General features: G+C 33.9%; 1 protein-coding gene and 1 pseudogene across 1 annotated transcript; both read left to right on the plus strand.

Annotated features, from left to right (window-relative positions):
* Nucleotides 1-534: 534 nt before the first annotated feature.
* On the plus strand, nt 535-1,511 carry LOC143391721 (olfactory receptor 1165-like; annotated as a pseudogene).
* A 10,864-nt stretch (nt 1,512-12,375) lies between these two features.
* On the plus strand, nt 12,376-13,335 carry LOC143390446 (olfactory receptor 1165-like). Its single transcript, XM_076842830.1, has one exon. It carries the CDS (start codon nt 12,376-12,378, stop codon nt 13,333-13,335), a length of 960 nt encoding a protein of 319 aa, XP_076698945.1.
* Nucleotides 13,336-17,245: the final 3,910 nt, after the last annotated feature.

Raw genomic sequence — 17,245 nt, forward strand, 5'->3', positions numbered from 1 at the left:
GGAATTTCTTCCTTTGTTTACATTTTCTTATTTGTATTTTATGTATACAATTTATATGGGTTTTTTGTTACTGCACATGATATTTTTCAATTTTTTCAAGTTTTCAAAATTAAAGAATGCTCAACATTTTTCCTTAGAAGTAAAATAATTTAGATTCTAGAGCTTTTACAGATGCTCAAAGGGTAGGGTAGCAGCATCACTGAGAAACTGAAGTGTCAATGATTTCAGAGAAGACAAATCAAGGTTTCAGATGACCAAAGGGGATTCTATGCAACTTTGACTATAGGGTATTTCTAGAACAGTGACACTAAAATATCCATACTGAACTGTTCAGTACCGATTAAGCTGCGGGAATACATATCTGCCTGACTGGATTATAAACAAGGAATACCTGGTGAAACCCATTCCTAGGATCCCTATTGGCAGGCATGGATAAGCCATCTCTGTGGTAGAATGTCCCGCTGCCATGATTTAAGACATGTTCCTCTGCTTCCCTTTCACAACACCTTCTCTCTGCTCTTTCAGCTTCTTGGGATGAACTCTCGGATTTCCTCCAACAGGAGCCAACTGCAGGATGAAGGGAACCAGAGTACAGTCTTCACTTTCATCTTCCTGGGCTTCTCAGAATATCCAAAGCTCCAGGTGCCCTTGTTCCTGATATTCTTGACCATCTACACCATTTCTGTGCTGGAAAACCTTGATATGATACTGATCATCAGGATTAACCCCAAACTCCACACTCCCATGTACTTTTTCCTCAGTCATTTATCCTTTGTTGATTTCTGCTACACCACCACAATTGCACCCAAACTTTTAGATTTCTTGGTTGTGGAGGACAGAAGTATGTCCTTCAAAGGATGCATAACACAGTTTTTCTTTGGCTGCACATGTGTCATTACACAAACGTTTATTTTGGCAGTGATGGCCTATGACCGGTTTGTGGCTGTTTGTAACCCCCTGCTCTACACAGTTGCTATTCTCGAAAGCTCTGTGCTCTGCCGGTGGTTGGAAGTTACCTATGGGGTGGAATCTGCTCCTCCACACTCACATATTTTCTTTTGGCCCTATCTTACTGTGGATCTGGAATCATCAATCACTTTTGCTGTGAGTACTCCGCCATCATCTCTGCATCCTGCTCAGATTCCTCCCTCAGCCAGTTGTCATGTTTAGTCATCTGTATGTTCAATGAGATCTGCAGCCTGCTGATCATCCTTACCTCCTATGTCGTCATAGTCATTACGGTCATCAAGATCCCTTCCAAGGGTGGCCGCAGAAAAGCTTTCTCCACCTGTGGCTCCCACCTGGCTGCTATCTGCTTCTGCCATGGGGTCATCCTCCTTCTCTATTGTGTGCTCAAATGTAAAAGCTCCTTGCTCCTCGTCAAATTGGCCACTGTGTTTTACAGCATGGTCATCCCTATGCTAAATCCCCTCATCTACAGCCTAAGAAATAAAGATGTCAAGGAGACCTTGAGCAAGTTAATGCACTTAAAAGTGCTTTCTCACTCGTGATAGTTACACCCCACACACACACATTTCCCTGCTAACCTCAAAATTTTTAATGTGGATTAAACATTGCATTGATTTTAATTGTTTCTTCAAATAATGGTATGCAATTGTTTAGAGAACTCGTGAGATAATTTAAATATATCTGATTGTTAAATCAAGTTATACTTTGATAACCACTATAAGCAAAGGGGAATAATGAGAAAGGAAATTCTGTTTTATTTTACCTCAACTAGAATGTAGTAGGTTAAATAATGGTCTTCTATGATGTCCATAGTCTATTTTTTAGAGCTTAAGTATGTTTCTTTTTATTTCAACCTTCCCTTCCTCTTCATTTTATTCCCCTCCCAATCCTTCACTTCCCTTTTTTTAGTGTTCTCTTATTCTGTCTCCCAATGTGGCAAACTTATACACAAGAACTTTATTAATAATAATTCTCTGTTTATTCCTCCAACCAAGTAGAGAAAGAACATGAGCAACACTATTTGATTTGCATGTAAGCACTTTCCCACTCCCTTTGCCTGCTCTGCCTGAAGATCATGGAATTCATAACTTTTTTCTTCACAGTTCCAATCTCTATATATAGGTTTTGAATGTTTACATTTTACTTTTTTTTCTGCATTTGAAATGCATTTAAACTATACATTCCATTTTATCTGGTGTCCTTTTGAGGAAATTTTCATAAATTGTATCTACGCTTCATTTTTTAACTGAATTGTGTTTCATCAAATGAATTTACCAGAATCAGCTTATTTGTACTACTGTTTATTTTGGTCTGGCATTGTTTTCTTTTAATCTCTTAATGAAAGTGTTTCCATGAACATTGTTCTGAGGGTCTTCTGTTGATATCTGTTAGTCTAATTGAGTTATTTACAAATTGTTAGAAAATTTGTTTGTAGAAGGGAAAAAATTCATCTCCTTCACAGATGCATTAAGCAATTCTTTGTGTGCATTCTCTGGGGGACAGATATATTCATATCAGCAGTGATGTGTCAGGAGTGGTTTGTGGCGTTTCTCACCATCCTTTCCACACAGTTGCAATGACCTAAAGCTCTGACCTTTCTATCTACTGTGACGTGCTCTAGGGCTGTCATCACTTTCTTTATATCCCTGTACTTTTGATTGGCTTTGTCTTTTGTGTGGCTATGTTGACATATAATTTTGTGAGCATGGTGCTCTTGATGTTTCTCCTGCTCTGTCCCCTACATAATTTAGAAGAGCACTTATGCCTCTAATTTTCTAATGAAATATAGAAGATTTTGGTTACTGTCTGTCCCGCATTTCATTTTGATCATGAAAACGTCTTCAACTGGGGGAGCTACAAATGCTCCACATGAATCTCTATCTCACTGCCACTGCTATGTTGTTGGCATGGTCCTTTTCCTTTGCTGTGTTCTTCCTTCTAAAATGCAATGGCTTGTTGCCACGTGACCTGTCTATCATAGAGTGGCCATACCCATGCTCTGCCCACCACCTATAGCCTTAGGAGCAAGGTGTGAAGAAGACATCAGGAAGATTACCAAAACCCAATTGTATATCATAACATGTTAGAGATACTAATTATTTCTGAGACTAGTGTGCAGTTGTTCAACAACAAATCAGCCCATGAATCTATGGTAAATCTCCAAGAAGTATCCCAGTGTCTGTTGGCTCTATTCTTTAGTACTGTCAATAGCAAAAATTATGTTGCTTTAAGTCTCAAAAGACTTAAATCTTTGATTTCTATATCATAATAAAGATTTCTGTTTTACTCTATTTTACCATGTCATTTTCAGGCCAATATTAATTTCAATTTAAATCTTGTGAAACATTAGTTTTTGTGGGTTGTTCTCAAAAATTATAATTTGTATAAGGACATTTATCACATAGTATAAAACTAGTACTTTAAGAGCTGCTTATCATAAAACATGAAACCTCTAAAATTATTTAATCTTTAGTTCCACATGGGTTCTTGGCATTGAACATTTGGGAGACAAACAAAAATGAAAATCTCATCTGTCTTTAAAATGTCAGATTTTGAAGTAGTCAAATTTTATTTGGAATTTTATGTATTTATTTTTGTTTTTTGTTTTGTTTTGTTTTTAGTTAAACATGACAGTAGAGTTTATTTTGACATATTTATATAATCAATGAGTTTATCTTATTCTAATTAGGTAGGGTCCCAGTATTTTGGATGTACACAATGCTGATATTCATTGTGGTGTATTTATATATGAACACAGGGAAGTTATGTCAAATTCATTCCACTGTATCCTCCCTCTCTTCCTTTCACTCCCCTTTGTCTAATGCACTTAACTTCTATTCTCTCTCCCATATTGCTGTCAGAGAGGACTTTCGACCTTTGGTATTTGGGGATTGGCTTATTTCATTTAGCATGATAGTCTCCAGATACATCCATTTATCAGCAAATGTCTAAAGTCTTTCTTTTTTAAGGATAGTAATATTCAATTGTGTATATATACATCACATTTTATTTATGCATTTATCTATTGAGGAACACCTAATTTGGTTCCATACCTTAACTAAGCTGCTATAAACATTGATGTGGCTGTGTCTCTTTAGTATGCCGATTTTAACTTCTTCATATATATATATATATATATATATATATATATATATATATATAATAATTGGATCAGATGGTGTTTTATTCCTAGTTTTTTTTTTTTGAGGAATTTCCATCCTGATTTCTAGAGGGGTTAAAAAAATTTGAAATGCCACAAGAAATGTATGAGCATTCCCTTTTCCCACACCCTCATCAATATTTATTGTTACTTGTATTCTTGTTAATTGCCATTCTGATTGGCACTGTCAATCATGTTTTCTCTCTATGTGCTAGCACAAGAAAATGTAAAATGTTTTATAAATGTACATTCATGACATAATTTTGCTATTCATGTTAACATAGTTGTTCATCAATTATCTATCATTTTTAAAACTTTGACTAGAATGATTTTAGATTCATTTTCATTTGTGAAAAAATATGTAGAGATCTCAACTTTAAAACTTTTACTAGAATGATTTTAGATTCACTTTAATTTGTGTAAAAATATGTAGAGATCTCAATTTTTTTTCATCTCATCTATTCCATGAGATCATGGAATAGATGTGTATATATACATCCCATTTTATTTATTTCAGTGAAACAAGAATGCTAATGTAACATCCAAATATTATTCAATTATCAGCTATTATTATATTAAAATGTAATATGCATACATAAACTATTGTATCAATGACTGAGGTAGCTCTGCTGATATCAGTTGAGCTGCTCTGGCTTGAGAAGGAGCTGAATTGCTCAGCTCACCTTCAGTTTAGCTCTTTCTTGCATCTTCCCTGGACTATTTACTTACTTGTATTTGTTTATAGCAGAAGTTACAATAGGTGTTGCCAATAATTAAATAGTGCATGTCACAAATTCAATCTTCAATGGTAACATTTAATGAGTCTGTCCAAATAACATGGATAATTAAAAATTAAAGTAGGGAGAAAGTCATCCCCCTCTTATGGAAATAGAAATTTATATATCATCAGTCAGGAGTACTGTTAGGAGTGAGGAACTCAAAATTTCCAAACTGATGAAAATTAGTACAACTCTGAACACATTCTTGCTTCATAGTGCCATATAACTTTACTGTGGATAAAATATAACCCATGAATGTAGCCTGATTTCCTGAAGCATTTATTATATATATATATATATATTTCACTTGTTTGCCTTGACTTCACTTAATGGCTTATTGAGATTAAATATAAAAACTCAATTTGTCATTGTGTCTTGTCCACCATGTACCAGTGGAGAATAGGGAACATATCCATATGTCATAGGTTCACTCTAACCTATTAGGAAATACTTGTTTTCCCAAGATTTTCTTTTTCTACCAAATAAAATTTGCAAAATTCTTACTATAACACTATTCCAAGACACATGTCTTATACAACTTACCATTTACATATATTCAAACTTATTAAGTATTGCAATAATTTTTTTTTAAAATCACTTCAATTTTTAAATTGTCAATCATTGATTATAGTTTACTTGCCAGTCTATTATCCTAGAAAATGTATAGGTGAGTGTACATAGTTTAAGAAAGACCTCTGAAATTTTTGCTTATAATTGTGTATAATTTTACATATTTTAAAAATAGTGTCATTTTTCAAAGCACATGTATTTAACACAATGATCAGATCCATGCATTTAAAGTATTTGCCACATCAGTTATAACATCTATCTGTGCATTGTTATGTATTTTATCTGCAAGATATCATGTCTTCTGACAGTGATACATTTATCTACTTATATAATCTTCTCTTTATCATTTGTTTAAATGTATACCTATATTGTCAACTATACATTTAAAAATTCATAGTATAATAATTGATCAAATATGAAAAAATGAGAATAATACCTGATTATAATTTCAAACTTATTTGATGTTTCATTAGAAGGTATACTATTTCTGTATGTGTCATGTGAATATACTTTATCAAAATGAGACACTTCTTATTTTGTTTTGGCTGAAAAAACTTCCACATGGATTGCTATTACATTTTAAAGGTAGAGTTTCTGAAAATATTTATATAGTCATGTGTCTTTGCATTTTAAATTTATTTGGGTTTAGAGTTGTTTAACATTAATTGATTGATAATTATTACTGTCATGAAAATTTTATTAAAAATCCAAGAAGGCATGGAGGGTCTTGAGACTGAGTGTCCTGGATTTATGATCCAAGTCTGCTTTCATATTTCCTCTATTACAGTCCTTTTCCGTGAGGGCAAATTGGCACTTTAAACAAATAAGATATTTTCTTCCTTTTGAAAACTGTTTTATATTGTTCTAATCTTTTTGTCAGTAAGACTGGGCACATTGAATTTTCTTATAATTTGAGCCTTGCTTCTTGGATCATATTCCTTCTTAAAAATATTTTTGAGTAACCTATTGTTTATTTTTTTTTTCTTCTTTTTTTTTCTATATTTGTTGTGGGAATGAAAATGACAATCGTAGAACTAAGTCCATTCTCTCTTTGGTTGCAGGGGCTCTGTCACTGAGCTACACTGAGGTATTTATTTTTCATTTTGAGAAGCATTTCCCTAAGTTGCCAAACCTTGAATCCAACATGCAATCCTCAAGTCTCTGCATCCAGAGTTGGTTATTCAGATGGGAGCCACCTCACTAAGCAACATATTTCTTTTAAAAAAAATTGCCTTTGATTATGCAGGATATCATTGAGATATTTCTATATTTTAAGTCAAGCAGAGGACATGTAATCCACAGTTAACATCTGTACTTCCTATCTCTTATATGATAAAAATTCTACTTCTTTTTGATACAGACAGTGACTGGGTTTCTGAATCTAAAAGCAATCTCATAGTTTACAAAAATGTTGAATTAAAATCATAAAGAAACCACATATTGGATGATGAAAATAAATTAACACCATATGCCCAGATTACCTAACCAAAAACCTGTATATCATTATGGAAAAAAATGTGCCGTTGAAACTTTTTTATATAAGAAAAATTTCAAACATGTAACTTGTACAATTTCTGTTGGGCCCACGTAGATTCCAGCTATATTTATCGTTTTAGTTTTGCTTTAGAGACAATAGCAAACAAATTTTTAAATAGAAAGAAAAGGAAAAATTAAAAAAGCAGTTGTTCTAAGGATAGGATTTAAAGTAGTGCTTTAAAACTTTAAAAGTATTCTCATTGATATAATCTTTTCCATGGCTTCAGTTGAAATACCAGACCAAATGTGTCGGTTTTGGTCAGGCATTCAAGCATCTCAACCAAACATTTCATATTTGCTAGCCATAGTTTTTCAAAAATTCTTACATATAAAGGCAAACATTAATTTGATGCTTAATTTTAGAATATCTGTTCTGGATGATCCAAATTAGCTGTAGCAGATAATTCAATTTGTAGAATTAATATTTTTACATTTTATTTCCAAATGCTTATATGTATGTGTACTCCTCAAAGTTTTATGGTCAGCACCCAGTCTCATGGTTTTAATGGGTCAATCTTTGGAACCACTTTTTTTTTTTAAATCTGCTTTTTATTCTAGGAAATGTTGTGTGAATTACATTAGCTATATTTAAAATATCAATGCTATAACTTTAAGGGTATGGTGAGAAAGAGAAGGAGCTGCAGATTTGCAGCACAGTCTTGACACCAAACACATCTCAATTCTCTGATTCTCCAGTGAAGGCATAATCAGGATCATATTGAGTCTATAAAGCGGAGTATAAAAAAGTAGTATAATACATGGTTTAGTATTTTTTCCCTATAAATAATGTAAAAATATTCAACAAAGAGAGGAGGAACAACACATGAACTGTTACTGTATTGAGATTAAAAGAGAAAATATGGCTATGTTTTATTGCTCTTTTTTCCCTTTAGTTTTTAGAATTACAATCTATATAGAGAAGTAAGTTGCTTTATTTAATGTGAATATCAACATATACTGATTTACAGTACTTATGAAGAGGAAAATATCTCTAATTACTTTGCATGTAGTACATGACAACAAACTGGTCAGGATTCTCCAGGGTCTGGGTCCCCAAAGTTGATCAATTAGATACAAAACAAGCAATTTGAGCATGGAAAACAAATCTAATGTCTGTTTCTTCAACAAAAAAATTTCTATGCTCCTTTAAAAATGTTTAACAACTGGGTAAAAGTCATGAGTTGGACTCTTCATTGAAGGCTATTTTGCAAGAGTCACTCGTTGCCTTTAAAGGAATAACAAATTTATAGAAACATTGTAATTTAAAGGGTGATTGTGCATCAGCTCATTAACATTTGCAAGAAAGCCAGCAATTTAAAAGCGTACAATAAGAAATTCTGGGTTTTGGTGAGTTGCTTCAGTATTTGGGCATCTTTTTCTTTCTTTTGGGGTATATTAAAATCCAAAAAAAAAAAAAAAATTGTGGATAAAAAACCATCTATGTGGATTGAGGGAGAGAAATGTCTACAAAGTTCACCTATAAAAAGTGTCAAACTCTATTCTCATTGTTCCTAACATCATTTTACTGAGAATGAAACTATGTTCTTTAATGTATGAGATACATGGAGGTTTTTAATTGTAAGCTTTGTCCTCATTGCATTAATGAATTCAGGAAAAATATCATGCACAAACATGAATATGCAGATAAAATAGCAAAATGTGTCAAGCATTTAATGAACGGTATTATAACATAAGGGCAAAATAAATAGAGCCAGAAAAACTAGTGATATTTGGCTACCTCTTAAATTGAGACAGAAGAAACAATGAGGTTTGGATAACCAGAAAAGTTTTCTTGGGAGAGCTACTTAGGGATCTTGTCATTGCAGGAGGACATAATATAAAATACTAGGGGAAAAAATGGGGCCATTTCAGACAGTTACAGGAAACAATTATTTTTATAGAGTAAAATTTTAAGACAATAATATGATTTAAGCATTATATTTAGTGACAAATTAATGTACTTAATACTTCCTGAGGATATTATAGAGACCCACATATAACATTGTTGATTTCATGCTTTTGAGATGAACTATTGTCAATCACAAGTATGTGTTGTATTCAAGGTGAAAGGATATCTAGGTTGAACTTTGATGCTTGCAAGGACTTCACAGATAAATGACAGATGATCACACTAGAAGTAAAGAAGGAGAAATAATTTCAAATTTCTTTGCTTTTCACTTCTTCCTGACTGCCTTTACTGTATCCATGACATGAGGTCATGAGCAGAAATACTGGACACTGATTGGAAACTGGGAAACAAAGATTATACACAACTGGATTGAGTAATGAGTGGACGGTGGAGGCCTAGACTGGACAGTAAGTCAGTTACAACTAAAAACTATAGAATGTAAATTCTCAGGACCCTTTATTTTTTCTTATCTAATGTCCAAGACATAAGTTTGGTTAATATACATGTAGTTATTATATATGATCCCAGAAGTCCTGAAAGTACTTAGCTTAATTAGCTGCAAGGACCACCCTAACTCCTTTCACAAAATAATCACCAAAATGACAGTTTAGCAATGATGGTGCCCTCTGAGCATTTTTATGTACCTGATAATTTATAACCAAATAAATACACAATGCACACCTTACACTCAAAATAATTGTCTGTTGACAGCCTTTATGTTGTCTGAAATCCTTTCACATATTTACGTCTCTGTACTTTTTAAACTAAATCATATAATTTATACAATGCAGGTATTCTCCTAGAGTAGAGATGACAACATTTTGAAAGGGTTTCATACATTTAAAAAATCATATTAAGATATAGAACCCCAGAATGGTCACAAATAATCAGTAAGAATAAGGGAAACTGAAATTATAGTGAGGGATTCTGGGTAGACAGAGAGTAATGAAATAAGGCAAGAAGGATCTCAAGGGTCCCTCCAGGTACCATGAAAGACCATTCAGGCAGCAATGGGAGACCAGAGGAGATTCACAAGGCATAAAATGTAACAATAATGCATAATCCTCAAATTTGACCTCAAAATTCAAAATGCGTAAGCTTGGGGTTCATAATTTACCAATAACTCTTGAAATAATTATGCTGCTATAGTGAATTGTGCTTGTTTCACATAGTTAAGCACAAATAGTTTAAAGTTGTTTGGTAAGTAGAAAATAACAGCAGTTTCCTGACTTCAATCCTTCCAGGCTTCCATAGAATTACCTGGGCTTGTGGATCTAATTGTTTATGCTGACAACTGTTCAGGACGGTTAATGGTGCACCAGGATTATTGAGTGGAATTTATGAACAATTTGTATTAATAATTGTGAGAGATAAATTAAATAAAAGTATAAACAAATGTAAAGTTTTACTGATGAAAAAGCAGACAGACCAATTAAAACATCTGGAATATTTGAAATATATATTTGAATATATGAAAAATATTTGAATATATGAAAGAGAATGAATCATCTTTTTTTCCTCCTCTTTGAATTCACAAAACATAAACATAGTTATTAGAGTCTAAAAACACAAGAAATATCATTATTGACAATGACACACTAAGATAAATATTTAAATATAGAATTGGCTATGATGTTTACAGACATGTATTTTTTTTTTCCAACTATAAGGCTTTGAAGAAGGATCATGGATATGAGCTAAGAGCTTCACTGTAAGGAAAAAAAGACAAAAGTAAAATTGCTAATGAATTCTGTACAAAATATATAAAAACAATTATGATTTTTCAGCTTTTAAACTGTACCACATCATATTTTGATCTTGGCATACTGATTCTTAGAAAGGTCACTTAGTTAACTAAGATCAGGATTTCATAAGTTACCTTGATATCTTAGCAGATTGTGTCTCCAAAGTCTTCATGTTCATGGATGTAGCCAAACACATGTAATTTCAGTGACTGAACCTAAACACAAACCTTTTGAGTCAACACATGTGATCAATACAGTTCACCCAGATCCACCCAATCTTGTGTGTAGTGGACAGTGAGGTGGTATAGCTGATCCTCTGCTGGGATAATTAGCTGAAGATCTAATGGAAAGTTTTAAGCAATTACAAACTAGAGAAATAATTGTAAGAGTTCAGATAAATACAAGGTAGCTCCTCATATTTTATGGGTCTCCCCCTTCATTTCCAGAATAAACATTTTATTTATACTCTACCTTGTGAAATTTCAAATTTTCAGATGCCTACACAAATAGGGTTCATATTTTTTTCAATCTTGTTATGTTATTTTTCCGTGGGTACCCCACCAAAGTATTCCATGGGGAAAAAGAGCTTTGTTTTGATTTGTATGAGGTATTAATTTTTAGTAGTACATTTTTTGTAGTTTTTAGTTGCTGATAAATATTCAATGTTCATGTTTTATAGGTTATATACTAAAAACAGACCTATAAGACTATAAAGTTATATGAAGAATATATTAAGAATATATTCATATATTTCATTAGGATTGATTAGATATATTGAATTTATGATCTTTAAAAAGATTATAAAATGGTGATAATTGTACTGAACATAGTTATCAGTAGAGTTTGTTATTTATACAGTGCTGAGGATGGAACCCAGAGCTTCACAGGTGACAGGAAAGTGTTCCACTAAGCCACATCTCAAGGCAAACAGTGGAATTTTGTTGTTGTTGTTGTTGTTGTTGAGGTCATTTAAAGATGCTCTTGGATATTTGATGAGTCTTTGAAAATAGAATATGCATATAAGAAGTAAAATTTCAATCCATTAATGCACAACTGTGAATGTGTGGAAAGTACATTTCATACTGTTTTGCTTATTAGGTTTTTGTTTGTTTTAATTGTTGCTTGTTTCTGAAATGAGATCTTGCTGTGTTGCCATAGTAGGTCTTGAAATCATGACCTCTCATGATCCTCCTCCAAACATTTCAGTTTGTCTGGATATTCCTCCTCACCTGGTTACTACTACGGTTTTCTTTTCTTTTCTTTTCTTTTTAAGCATATTTCTTCTTCTTAAAGGATTTGCCCTTCCATCAACTGATACCTGGTATGATCTGCCCATTGCTTCCTGAGTTTGCTGTATATGTTCTTTCTTTTACAGAATTATATTTATCATGAGCATTTTAAGCATCACATACATTACAAATGCTTTGTAGGAAATAATATTGATAGGTACTACTGTGTTTTGCAGAAAACTGCAATGCTGAAGAAGGATAAAATTTATTTTCTGTTATAAAAAGTCAATGAGTGTTCTAAAGGGAATCCAAAGTGAAGCAGAACAATCAGGAAGCAAATTGATCACATTTGTTTACACTGGTTTATACTGAGCATCTGCAGAGCTTCTCCCTCTCCAAATGCTTAAGTTCTAATGCTCAATTTTATTCTTCCTTTCTCTCTCTGCGTGTCACTCTCTCAACATCTTCACAAAGAATAATGGTACTTGTGGTACACGACACAGGAAACCAGAGCTCTGTGGCCACATTCATCCTGGTGGGGTTCTCAGAATTCCCACAGCTCCAGGCACCCCTCTTCATGCTGTTCCTCAGCATCTACACAGTCACTGTGGTGGGGAACTTGGGCATAATTGTAGTGAGAAAGATCAATCCCAAGCTTCATACACCCATGTACTATTTCCTCAGCCACCTCTCATTTCTGGATATTTGCTACTCCAGCGTATTTACACCCAAGCTGTTAGAGATCTTGGTTGTGGAAGACAGAACTATCTCCTTCAATGGGTGCATGACACAGTTTTTCTTTGGCTGTGCATGTGTGATTACAGAAATGTTCATGTTGGCGGCGATGGCCTATGACCGGTTTGTGGCCGTGTGTAACCCCCTTCTTTACACAGTTGCCATGTCTCACAAGCTCTGTGCCCTGCTGGTGGCTGGAACTTACATGTGGGGTGGCCTCTGCTCCTTGATAATCACATATTCCCTTTTGCAACTGTCATACTGTGGATCAGGCCCCATGAACCACTTTGGCTGTGAGTACTCTGCCATCATCTCCGTCTCTTGCTCTGATTCCTCCTTCAGCCAGATGGCATGTTTAGTCATTTCTATACTGAGTGAGGCCTGCAGCCTCCTGATCACCCTTGCCTCCTATGTCTTCATTGTTGTCATTGTCATCAGGATGCCTTCCAAGGGGGGCCTCCGAAAAGCCTTCTCCACCTGTACCTCTCACCTGATGGCCATCAGCATCTTCCATGGTATCATCCTCCTCCTCTACTGTGTGCCCCACTCCAAAAACTCCTGGCTACTGGTTAAAGTGGCGACTGCACTTTACTCTGTCATGATCCCCATGCTGAATCCCCTCATCTACAGCCTCAGGAACAAAGATGTGAAAGAGACAGTCAGGAGGCTGATCAACTCCAAACTGCATTCTCTTCTAACATAATTTTTAAAAAGGATATTTATGTTCTAAACATATTGAAATTTTCATATACATATTGATGGTACTTTAGCTTTAAGTTAATATATGGTTATACTCTAGATCAATTGAATATTAAAAATGCACTAGTTTTCAGTGTGCAAATTGACCTACTGTTTTCTCTGTTTTCATACAAATATAGTGCATTCACCTCTACTTCATCTGAGATTATGAAACAATTATGTTTCAATATTTCCTCACTGAACATGAGGGAAGGAAAAATGAAGAAATATTTACTTTGGCATTTGCATCTTATGGCATAACTTTATATTTTTGTTTATTTGTTTGGTTGGTTGGTACTGGGGATTGTACTCTGAGCCACATCCTCAGCCTTTTCTTTTTATTTTATTTAGAGACAGTGTCCAACTAGTGGCTTAGCACCTCACTTTTGCTGAGGCTGGCTTTGAACTTGAGATTCTGCCACCTTAGCATCCCGATTCACTGGGATTATAGACATGTGCCATGCACCCCGGCTTATGTTGTTCTTAAAATAATGCACACACACATTATAAATGTCTTCACCTGAAGACATTCTCAAGTGCTTGAAACTCATACTTTTGACTCAGCCAGTTCTACAGAACATAACTTTTCATTTCATCTTATACTATTTCAAGTAGAATAGAAACATCAGGTTTATAGTATGAAACTATTCTCTGATTTAAGCAAACATGTTGAAAATTGTAGCTACTATCGATGTGTCACTCATTTTCCTCAAGTATAAAGGTAATATGTTACAGTTCAATAAATGTTGAGGTACTGATATCAAGAATTAAGACCAGTTTACTAATTCTACTTATATCCATTTTCAGTGATACTAAACTATAATTTTTAAAATTCTACCTATGATTACACATTCTCACCATCAACTTATCTACTCTTTATCAATGTCATCCGCATTTACTTAGTTACTTAAACCACTGGAAAATTTTAAGGATTCCCACACAGTCTCTATGTACCTGCCAGTAACTCACATTTTTTTAAATCTACAAAAGAGGAAATTTCTTCACTTCTATGCTCTCAAAACTATCATAATAATACACTTGACTTATAGTAGTTAATATAAAATTACCCTAATTTCCTTTTTTTTACTCTTCATAGATTATTCATGGTTTTGTAAAACATGCAATCTGTCTATTTCCCTCCATATGTTAGAATTATCTAACCATTTTGTGTGATACATAAAATGAAAATCAGTCATTTTGAAAAAAAATGGCATTTGCCTCTCTTGTATTAGCACTTAAAATCTAAGACATATAACTGTGTAACTCCCAAATAGATCAGAGTAAAACTATTTCTAGCACTATAAAAAATAAATGCCTAGCTATTTCCTCTGGCTCATGCATTAGACAAAATCAAGACTTTTACAATAAAGGTGCACTTGGTATAGAGATTCACTATCTATTTAAAGATACATCCCCCAAAATAGTAAATGATATTTCCTGTTTGCATACTTTACAATGATATAAGACTTACTTCATGTGTAATACTTTATGTACTCTATTACTTTAGAAAAAAATCATTCAAAATTTTACATATATCTATAATTTATTCATTTTTGTTCCTATTTAACTTTTTGTTGTAAAAGTTTCAAGTACTTTTCTATAACTCAGTTTATTATGAAGTTCATTTGTTTTTTTTTTTTCAGTTATAAGTACATGTATATGGTTACAATGCTCAGAAATATTTATGACAATGAGATATATAGTTAGACGTATTGTGCATATATATGTAGGTCCAAATTTTCAAAAAGTGTATATTACACTACAATAAATACCAGTGTCTGAATATTACAATGTTATAGTCTACTCCATCAGCTGTTAGTATTTTCAGGCCTTTGGAGATTTAATAATTTTCTCATTATAGAACATGATTAAACATTTGTGGTTACTGAAGTTGGGAAGATTTTAATATTAGCATGGATATATTTTTTCCAAATTGTCTTTGTATGCCATGCTACCAACCCATTGAATTATTTTCTTTTTGAAATTATTTTATGTACATTATGGATATTATTCCTTTTTACAACATGAAAACTTTTTATATTTTGCATTATTTTTCAATGATTAATATCCTTTGATAAGGAGAAAGTTAAATTTAACTCAAATATATCTTTTTTAAAAAAGATTTTATAATTATTTAATATTTTACTGATCTACCTTGAAGTGAGGGAAAATTTCTACTGTACCATGTTTAGGAGTGTATTTAATTCTTTGTATTTTGTTCTATGAATTTCCTCACCTATGACATTTTTGTGGAAAGTGTGAGTTTTGGGTAGAGGCAAATGATATAGGTTTCATCATTATGTGGTCTCTTTGTCTACAAGTATCCTGTGGGTAGACAGACATTTCCCCTGTGACTCACCCTACACAATGTGAAGTTGGTGAATGTGTTGGAAGCTAGTACATAGAAGAGGTCTTAAATGTCTCTTCATGGTTGATTCTTTCTTCCTGGAGCTTATGCCTTTCACCTAGAGAGAAGCACAACACAAAGAGCGAGCATTCCTTCAACCCTAGTTCTGGAATGGGCATTTACAGGAAACTAACCAACCTTAGCAAATTCCAGAAGAGCAGAGATGCAGTCAGCATCAACACTCCTTAACTGCTGCATTTTTACTCATACCCATATCCCATTGTCACATGCTGTTCACTCAATAAAATATTGCTTCTGTCCTGTTGCTCTAAAAATGCCAACATTGTTATGAAGGAAGCATCCATGTCTGTGATTTCAGTGTTACCATAAGCTACTGCCTCAGCAACTCTTCAAAACCATTTCAGAGTCAGTGGCTTAAAAGTTTAATTAATTAGTTTTCCAGAAACTGCCAGTAACCTTATGTGTCTCTGTTTCATGCTATGTCGTACAGGAAAGCATTATGTCCTAGCACATTGCTGTGAGTATGGGTTTTCTCAAATCTCTCTCATCATCTTTAGAGTTGTTGTCTCTCTATGGGTTCTGGTTTAGATGTGAGGTGTCCCCCAAGAGCTCACATACGAGACAATGCAAGAAACTTTAGAGGTGAAATCATTGGTCTATGAGAATGTTAACCCTATCAGTGCATTAATCTCCTGATAGGGATTAACTGAATGTTGACCTTAGTAAGGTTGGGTGTATCTGGAGGAGGGTACTCTTTGGGAGTATACCATATTTTGTCTGTGGTCAGGGGATCTCTCTCTCTCTCCCTCTCTCTGATACCATATTCTGTGCTGCTTTCAATTACAATTCTGCCATGATACTATGACTCACCTTAAGCCCAGGACAATGGAACTGGCCACATATGGACAGAGACCTCTGAAACTGCAAGCCCTCAAATAAAATTTTTCTCCTCTAAAATTTTTTTTTCAGGTCTTTTGGTCACAGCACTGAAAAAATTACCAAAAAAAATAATGAAAGTGTCAGAAAAATAATAGGTCAAGAGGCAATATTGAAGGTCTCCCAAGCCTAAACTAAGAACTTCCAAAATGTCAGCCTCAACAACTTGGTGAGTACCAGTCTAAATAAATAAATAAGATTGAGAATGTGATTCAGTGGTAAAATGCCCTTGAGTTCAGTCCTCAACATTAAAAAAAAAAAAAACCTCAACTCACATTTCAATTGTTTGTGGTAGTTTGCATGCTATGTATATTGTAGAATTTACTCCACTTCTTTTTAAGTTTGAGACAGAGTCTTGCTTGGTGATCTTGTTGGCCTTGAACTTGTAATCCTCCCACCTCAGTTGCACAAATCACAGGGATTACAAGAGTGTACCACCAAACCTGGCTTTCCCATACTTCCAAAGACTATTATTTCTGGGTATGGTGGAGTACTCTGTAATCCCAATGTACTAGAAGATTGAGGCAGGAGGAATACAAGTTCAAGGCCAACCTCAGCAATTTAGCAAGGA

Source organism: Callospermophilus lateralis, chromosome 2 (genome assembly GCF_048772815.1).
Source record: "Callospermophilus lateralis isolate mCalLat2 chromosome 2, mCalLat2.hap1, whole genome shotgun sequence".
In the NCBI taxonomy this organism is placed as follows: Eukaryota; Metazoa; Chordata; class Mammalia; order Rodentia; family Sciuridae; genus Callospermophilus; species Callospermophilus lateralis.